Source organism: Anopheles arabiensis, chromosome 2, assembly GCF_016920715.1.
Source record: "Anopheles arabiensis isolate DONGOLA chromosome 2, AaraD3, whole genome shotgun sequence".
Taxonomy (NCBI): domain Eukaryota; kingdom Metazoa; phylum Arthropoda; class Insecta; order Diptera; family Culicidae; genus Anopheles; species Anopheles arabiensis.
The window spans coordinates 56,452,499-56,462,086 of record NC_053517.1 but is presented as its reverse complement, the minus strand read 5'-3'; the positions used below and the strand labels follow the sequence as shown (position 1 = coordinate 56,462,086).

General features: G+C 38.5%; 1 protein-coding gene across 3 annotated transcripts; it reads left to right on the top strand.

The window, feature by feature from the left end:
* The first annotated feature begins 5,350 nt into the window (after positions 1–5,350).
* On the top strand, positions 5,351–6,925 carry LOC120895828 (mitochondrial import inner membrane translocase subunit Tim17-A-like). 3 transcript variants are annotated; one of them, XM_040299497.1, is made up of 3 exons: positions 5,351–5,466; positions 5,737–5,901; positions 5,971–6,925. In XM_040299497.1, exons 2-3 carry the CDS (start codon positions 5,758–5,760, stop codon positions 6,367–6,369), a joined length of 543 nt encoding a protein of 180 aa, XP_040155431.1. In that variant the 5' UTR covers positions 5,351–5,466; positions 5,737–5,757; the 3' UTR covers positions 6,370–6,925. The 3 variants fall into 3 exon arrangements, with proteins under 3 accessions (XP_040155431.1, XP_040155433.1, XP_040155432.1); XM_040299499.1 differs by lacking the exon at positions 5,351–5,466 and adding an exon at positions 5,500–5,614; XM_040299498.1 differs by lacking the exon at positions 5,351–5,466 and adding an exon at positions 5,519–5,641.
* Positions 6,926–9,588: the final 2,663 nt, after the last annotated feature.

Here is a 9,588-nt window from a genome sequence, read left to right as displayed (position 1 = left end):
ATAATTAAACAATAGCAACAAAAGCAATAGGAAAAAAATAATTACAACAATTAACCAAGCGATACGCAAAGCTACAGGATGCACAAAAACGACACCCATCAACACCTTGCACGCTATTGCACCCGAGATCCCATTCCAATTCAGATCTAAATTCATAGCACGTAAAGAACTAGCAAAAATAATAGTATATTCACACATATTAAGAAAACAAATAAATAAGATAAAAGATAATAACTACAATAATAAGTCAAAATCATACCAAGAGAAAATATATGAAGAAGACTACAACATTTTAAAACATCTATCCATTAGCCAAATGAACAACATTGCAACAAAAATAAACATAGACACAACACTTAATAAAGAAATAGGTACCAAAGCAAACAAAAATAAAGAGACGATTAAATCAATAACCTTAGAAAAGATGAAAAACTACAACAATAATGGACCAACAATTTTTACGGATGGTAGCTTAAAAGATAATCAGGCGGGAATAGGAATTTACATAAAAGATAGAAAACATAACATATACAAAGAATATAAAATTAAAAACATAGCATCAATAGCAACAATAGAACTGATAGCCATCGAAAAAGCTCTGGAGATAGCTAAAAAATATAAGATGAAAAACATAATCCTATATACTGATAGCCTGACCTCATGCAACATCCTAAAAAAAGCACAAAAAGAACCACAAATAGAAGGAATTATATATAAAATATTACAAAGATGCACCAGCACTAACACACAAATTGTTTGGATACCGTCGCACGTAGGTATAAACGGAAACGAAGTCGCAGACGAATTAGCGAATAAAGGATGCCTAACAAGTGTAGAATTAGACAATAAAATAAGGTTTACTGATGCCAAAGATTTGTACCGTAAGGAAATGGAAAAACAGGCTACAGAATGGTACACAAATGAGTCCATTACTAAAGGACAGAAATTTCTAAATTTCCAAACTGAATTCAAAACTGAAATTTGGCACAAAAACATAAAAATTAGCGGGAAACAAATAAAAATAATGAACAGAATATTATCCGGGCATGACTATTCAGATTACTGGCTAGCTAAAATGAAAATAACCCAAAAAGGTGAATGTGAAAATTGCAGAAAATCAAATACAGGATGGCACATGATCTTTGACTGTCCCAAATACAATAATAATAACAATAACAATAACAATAGAACAAAATTTGAAGATTTCCGAAAAACATGGAGAGAACCCTCTGGAAAAACAATAAGGCAAATTATAAATTTCATAAAACAAAATCACATAGAAATATGAAAAGAATGAGAGGAAAAGGAGAAACATCTTTTATCTCTTCCTGCAATGGAAGATCATTTAAAGAAAAAAAATCTCTCTAATACCTCAAAAAAAAAAAAAAACAAACAAACAAACAAACAAGAGAAAAAAAACAATAGCATAGATAACTATAATTAACTAGAGAAATAAATGGAACAACACAAACAGATGGAAACTAACTGAATTTTGTTTTCAAAACCCAGTATAGTTACCCACACACACATACACACCAAATTCAAAAAAACGGACACAAAAACAACACCCAACAGACAACACAAAACAATCTGAGTATCAAACCCCGTGAAATAAACGATGTGACAACCAAAGACTGAAAGGAGAGAAAAAAAAATAAAAAAAAAAAATAAAGAGAAATAGACTGTAAGGCCGCAAATACACGACGCGCGTTTCCGCGCCCGCGGAAACGCGTATAACAATCCAGCCATAGAAATGAAATGTCATTCGAACGCGCTACCGCGGAAACGCAGAGATGCTCAGCTGGATATCTCTGCGGAACTGTTATACGCGTTTGAACGCGCCCGCGGAAACGCGCGTCGTGTATTTGCGGCCTAAGGTCTCTCTAACAATCAAGATGGTCAACCTCTGATTATGGTGTCCCACAACATCATAGGAGGACAAACCCCATCACCCAAAGAAGAAGAAGAAGAATATGTATTGATGGATTTTTTACGTTTTGCATGGTCAATATTTGGTGGAGATAAATTTGGATGAATATTTTAGTTTATTAGAACACAGTCCGTGATTTAAAATGGAAATTTTTCTTCGAGAACTTGAAGCGTTCGCCAAAAGCGGAAAACTAACTGTCAGTTTTCTTCGTCGATTCTTCTTCCACCTAACAAGTTTTCTTAGAGAACTTGAAGCGTTCGCCAAAAGCGGAAAACTAACTGTCAGTTTTCTTCGTCGATTCTTCTTCCACCTAGCTGTCAAAACGGGCTTATAGGGTTTTCCATTCCAATTAACAACTGTCCACAGTCTACTAGCAATCTTCGATTTAAAAAACACGATCGTCTACCACTTACAAACAAGTCAAGCCGTTTTTGGTACACTGTCCATTTCAATTTCACAATTGTCGTCTTCGAAAACACACGACAGATGCGGTACGGTTTTGGCTGGAACGTGTATCACTTGTCTGTAAGAATTGAACCATGTTGTAAACAGGTCTTGATTGAATATCAGAATATGGGAAAGCTGAGCAATTTGGACATGTTAAGCAGTTTTATCATTTGGTTTTAGTTATTCTTGGATCGTTACAGTTTTTAGGTTATTTTGGGACGTTGTAATTTGTTTTCACTGGCTACAAGTAAAAGCACCTATAAATGTCAAAATTTCTGCATTATGTTGAAAGATTAAAGTATACATAAAATGCCTAACATGTCCATGTTGCCCAGCTGTCCCAACTACAAGTGATACACGTTCCAGCCAAAACCACCCTACCAGCATTAAACGGCTTTGAAGGCATTCAGAAGGCATTTAAGGCCTTAGAAGGCGAATAAAGATTTCAACCGAAACTTTCACGACTGTAACGGGTTCTCTTTGAAATTTTTCAACATTTCGATTCAACGAGAACAGATAGCTTGCCGCCATCTTAGCTTGTTTATATACTGGTTTTGCACCCTTACTATTGTAACTGCCATATAGAGCAGTGACATCGCTTTTGGTTCCGAACCGAGAAAGCGTGTGTTCAAATCCTAATTTTTATAATCTTTTTTCTGTGTTTTTAAATTAATTTTTTCTTGCTATAATTAATATAAATAAAATTTATGTGAATTAAAATTAAAATAGTACCTTTAAAAAACATAGTAATTACACTATGTTCACCCTTCATTATCAGGATGGGAGAAATATGTATCTCATTTCTCCTTTTATTAGAGTTATCGAAATGAGTTTGATATAATAACACCTTTCAACGGGTTGGTCTTTAACAATGGATTAATGCAGACCATCTTTAATAAAGTGAAATAGCTCAGAGCGTTTCTACATACACCGAGAATGCAGTTGAGAAAATAACTGACAGCATGCTTTGACAGCGACTGACAGCATTTTCGGTGAGAGAATTCTCCTCGGCATGCAAAGAACGATGGAGCTGAGAAAAAATTGCAAATTTGCATTTTTGCCGTCTAATAATCGTAGAAATATTATAAAAAAGTTAAAGAAACTTTTTTGATTTCATTTTAGCGATTAAAATGGATTTTTTCAACATCATTTTAAAAGTCTCATCTCGGCGCTTTTCAGAGCTTCTACACACACCAGCGTGAGAAACCGGTTGTCAATTCTCTCACAGCCATCTCTCAGCTGCAGTCTCGGTGTATGTAGAAACGCTCTCAGAGCTTAACGCAAGAGAACATAACCGTATTAATACACGATGCGCAATCTCAGATTGCGCATATACAGGCGGTCCCCGGGATACACGGTACCTCTTATACGCGGATTCGGAGATACGTGGTTTTCTAAATTTGACAATTCTTTGAGCAAATTGTACTGATTTGACACATCAATTGCAAATTGCCAAATAATTTCCGTTTTGATCGAATGTTCAAAACTATTTCAAAAGGTTTAAAACAGTTAGATTCAGTCAGAATCATATCAAATAATTCATAAAATGACTAAAACCGCCCCCTACTTGCAAAATCACACGAAAATTTGTGATATTTTAGCTGGAAATCACGAGATTCGACTTACGCGGATATTCGAGATACGCGGTATTTTGCGGCCGTTTTCGGTCCCCATTAACCGTGTATCTCGGGGACCGCCTGTATTCGTTTTATCAAAACATATGTCATTTCGCGTAGCCAACCCTGAGCTATAAACGTCATTTCCATACAATTTCAGATTGCGCCAAGATTGCGCATACATTTTCAAGATTATATGTCCGAGATATATAAATATTTTTTGACAGATAAATATATCAAACCCAAGGATAATGTATTTAGAAGGTTGATTTGTATCGCTTTTGCTGGGCGACATTGTGGGGGACATCTGTCACTCTCTGCATACAAATATCATTATCCCGCACCAGACCTCCCCGATTTTTATACCGGAGCCCCCGGAAGAGAAATGTCAAGTCGAGAAATGTCATTTTGCTCTGAACAACTTCACCTTGTCATTTATAACACCTTGATCAAACCGATCCGTTTGACAGATAAATATATGCGCAATCTGAGATTGCGCATCGTCTATTGCTACGGTAACACGTAAATCGTGCTATCGAATCTCACCCTCATATCTGGGAGCACTACAACAGTACAGTGCTGAAGACGCTTGTAAGGTTTTCTTTTGACAGTTGCAATTTAAAATTTCAAATTAAAAGCGAAATTTTTCATTGACATATTTCAAAGGCATTTAATTACTGCTAAATGCACTGCTGATCGCCTTCAATTCGCCGGCGATTACAAGGCGATTAGAAGGCATTTAACGGAAATTTGCGGGTAGGGCAAAACAAACCGTGCCGTATCTGACGTGTGTTTTCGAAGACGACGATTGTGAAATTGAAATGGACAGTGTACCAAAAACGGCTTGACTTGTTTGTAAGTGGTATACAATTGTGTTTATCAAATCGAGGATTGCTAGTAGACTGTGGACAGTTGTTAATTGGAATGGAAAACCCTGTATAACCTGACCTGATATCTTTACGGTCCTTGACCTAGCCTTCATACACTTTGCTCCCGTGGCCTTGCTCCTTTTGATAGTTGCAGAATCGAACCCTTCCTTACCGTTCAAATAGACATAGAGCGTTTCTACATACACCGAGACTGCAGCTGCCCAATCGAATGAAAATGGCACTTTTCGGCTGTGTTTTCGATTGACATTTCGTGCACGATTTGACAAACGAAACAGTGTACGAGATTCAGACTTTTTTCAAATCTATTTTTTGCTTTTGGCATTAATCTGGCTCGTAAAAAAAACTTGATAATTCGATTATTTCGGATGAAGCAGAAATGCCGCACGAGACGAGTAGCTCTGTTTGCAAAATTGAGCTACTTTATGTCGCGCGCGACCTTTTCGCTGTATGTTTATTTGAACGGATCGAGAAATGGTAAATCAACTGTCAATTGTCAAGCAGCCAATGTGACTTTTCTGATGTAAGCGAAAGAACGACCGAACGAACAACCTAAGCAGGGAAAACAAAAGGACTTTATCAAAACGTGAGTTAATTAACCATACTAATTTATCTGCATTTCTCCTAATGCGGTATAAGTATAATTGTGCTGCTATAAGTAGCTTCCCGGAAATTATGTAGTTCGTAGAAACTTTAAGACTGGAACTGTGTATTAGGCAGATACATTACATGAGGTGCCGATTTGCGTAATAGATTCAAGGGTGTTATATACGTTCACAATCGGCAAAGGTACGATGAATGTTCAACTAAATGAGAATACTTCTTGTTTTGTCTTTTGTACATAATAATTAATTAGGAACACGCTTCATCAACAACCATGGAAGAGTATGCCCGTGAACCATGTCCCTACCGTATAGTCGACGATTGTGGAGGAGCATTTGCTATGGGTTGTATTGGAGGTGGTGTTTTTCAAGCTATTAAAGGATTCCGAAACGCTCCATCAGGATTTAACCGGCGTTTGGTGAGAATTTCTAAGAAAACCATGTAAGGCTAAGCTACTTTTTTATTTAGACTTTCGGTGTATTTTCAGCTGGGAAGCTTAACAGCAATAAAAAGCCGGTCTCCTATTATAGCCGGAAATTTTGCTGTATGGGGCGGAATGTTCAGCACAATCGATTGTACACTGGTCCATTTTCGGAAGAAGGAAGACCCGTGGAACTCCATTATTAGTGGTGCTGCCACGGGAGGAATTTTGGCAGCCAGAAACGGCGTTCCTGCTATGATCGGTAGTGCGGTGATAGGTGGCGTGTTGTTAGCTTTGATTGAAGGTGTAGGTATCATGTTTACGCGTATATCTGCTGAACAGTTTCGCAACCCTACTCCTCCGAGTGATGATCCATCGGTGCTAGGAGATCCAAATCAACAGCAGATGTCTTCATCTGCACCTTCTACATTTGCGTTTGGTCAGTCTGGACAGAACTATCAATAATGAATGTGCGAAGGATTGTGTGAAATCAGCAGAAGCCTCTCCGTTTTATTTTTCATAGAATTAAAGCAGAACATGAAGTAGATTTGTTATTACGGAGTAAGTGTACATTTAACCATAATTTTAAGGGTTTGGTTAAAAAGCTTCTGATGTTCCACTAGTTTCAAGACAAAAGTTTATCCGTCAATCACTTTGAAGCGATTGAAATTAGGCTGCTACCAAGAGCGATTGATAGATATGAGAAAAGAAAACACTGCATCAAGCGTAAAGTGCATAGGATAACATCCATGTACGAGTTGTTCGACACTACAGATCTAAGAATTATTTCTATTTTGAAATTAATTAGCTTTTTATCGATGGCTTTATTCGATGCTACAAAGTGAAATGGAGAATTATTCGGGTTACACTGGTCCATGGATACGGCTTGTGCTACGGAAATAAATGTTCATGTTCATGTTCACGTAAACACAAATTGACAAGTTATGAACATCTGGTGTAAATAGAATACTTCTACTAGAATAAAAAGAATACAAATCCTGAACAATATTGACGCATAAAACATTTTTGTTTATTAAAGCATGTTGTCAATTAGAGAAAACCTGCTCCAAATAGCTAATTTCTAAAGCTAAATAGCTAATAAATAGCTAATTGGGCGGACCCGTGGTACAGTCATTAACTCAAACGACTCAATAACATGCACGTCATGAGTTCAAGCTTAGAATGGACCGTCCCCCCGTAGCAAGAATTGACTTTCCAGCTGCGTAGTAATGAATTCGTTCTCGAAAGTCTTATAGGCCGGCCTGTCCACATAGGACGGTACACCAAATAGAACATGCTAGAAACACATTTATGAAACCGAATGGCGAATTCGGCTCGAATCGAAATTCCGACTGTTTGAATGGGAAACATCAATAACACCAGCAACAGTAACTGTACAGACGACAAGGTAACTTCGCCATCTATCAAGCAGTTTAAGAGCAATAAGTCTGCTGGCAGTGATGAGCTAGAGGCCAAGCTCTTCAATACAGGGCCGGTGAGGCTTACCGTCGAAATGGTTGATGCATTCATGATTATAAGAATCTGGGAACAGAAATAACTGCTAGAAATGACTAGACGCTGGGTTTCATTCACCCATGACATTTAAATTAAAAAACAGACGACAAGCTGGAATGCTCGAATTTTCGTACCATCACAGTCTTTAATGCCGCCTACAAGATCCTGTCCCAGACCCTGTTCTGCACGTATGCGTCCCTAGCTACAAATTTCGTCGGCGGCTACCAAGCAGGGTTTGTTGGAGGCATATCCACCACTGACCTATTCATCGACTTCAGGCAACCTACAAAACTTTAGTCCGGTATGAGTTATAGAAAATCATGCAGCGGTACCACTTTCTTGGAAAGTTGATCCGGATGGTAGAAGCCACTATGAACGAGGTGCAGTGCAAGGAAAGAGTATCAAACTTGATGTCGGAATCGTTCGAAACGCACAGGGTACTGTTGACGAACACAGGTTCTGAGACAAGGTGACGGACTATTCTGTCTGCTCTTCAAGATCGCTCTGGAAGGTGTCATTTTTTATGCAGCCGAAGAAATTGTGTCATGACTTGGTTAATGTTTCATTATTGAGAAACAGCGAAGGTGTGTGAGGCATATAAACGCAGGTGACTCAAATGCAAATCAACAATCATTGATCAGACTCAGACCAACTAAGGAGCAGTTTATCAGTTGACGGCGACAGTCTCGAGGTCGTAGAGGAGTTCTTCTATCTTGGTATGGTTGTTTCTTCGAACAACAACATCAGCAGCAAACTCCGTGCAGGGGAATCGTGTATACTATGGGCTTCATCAACTGCTGAGATCCAGAAAACTCAGCCCGCATGAAATGTGAGATATAACGCACATTGATGCGCCAGGTGGTCCTCTATGGACACGAGTCCTGGATCATTCGAGCGGAAGACGCAAACGCTTTGAGCGTGTTTGAGTGACGCATTTTTCCGACCACCTTTGGTGGTGTGTTCGAGCATGAAGTTTGGAGGAGAAGGATGAACAACGAGTTTGCTGAGCTGTACGGCGGATAGAGCACCCTGAAGATGGTGAAGGCTGACAGGATACGATCGCTGGGGCATGTTATGAGGATACCGAACTCATGTCTCGCCAAGAAGGGGTTGGTAATCTGGATCAGATAAAGTAAGTTTTGTCGGAGAATGGGTATCTACAAGGTTAAGATGCTGCAACTAGGGACCAAACATCACGGAGAATTGTTATTCAGGCCATGTAAGGACGATGTGCTCGATCGTGAAAGAAAATATCGATAAAGATAGGAGAAACAGGACTGCATGTGAAGGTGTTTGAGTACAATCTCGAGTGATACAAAAACATTCGGGATTCTGTTGCAAAATCCTGTAACCGGGCCATCTTAAACTAGTCTATCTCCCTATACAAAACGAAGTAAGAGGTGACGCTCACGTTACGCCCACGTTACGCTCATAGGTGAAACGATTGCTCATATAGGATCTTCCTTCCACGAAAAATTTACTCACTATAGAACGGTTTTGCTAATCAACTATGGGTGCTTGGATGATTTTTATGTCTATGCGGTGTTTCCATTCTCCGAGGCAACAAGCAATGGTAGCGTGATAGAATCATTGAGGCTTTCAAAGCAAAAGACATCATTGTTTTCTTCTCATCAAATCTCCCTATACAAAACGAAGTAAGAGGTGACGCTCACGTTACGCTCACGTTACGCTCATAGGTGAAACGATTGCTCATATAGGATCTTCCTTCCACGAAAAATTTACTCACTATAGAACGGTTTTGCTAATCAACTATGGGTGCTTGGATGATTTTTATGTCTATGCGGTGTTTCCATTCTCCGAGGCAACAAGCAATGGTAGCGTGATAGAATCATTGAGGCTTTCAAAGCAAAAGACATCATTGTTTTCTTCTCATCAAATCAAATAAAAAATCAAATTATTCTCAGTATTTCTAAATAATTCTGTGCTAGAGATTCTAACCCATTCATCATATCATGCCATATCATGCGTAGTAGTGTTTATTTGTGTAGTTCAAACTTTTAAATAAAGTTTAAAGACTTGCTTCGAACTATCATGTACTTGCTTCGAACCATCATCCAAGTGCAGTCAAATGCTTGCTTGAAAGGATTGCAAAATCGTACGCTATGAACGTTGAAAAATTACAATTTGTCATTGTACATTAACCCAAAA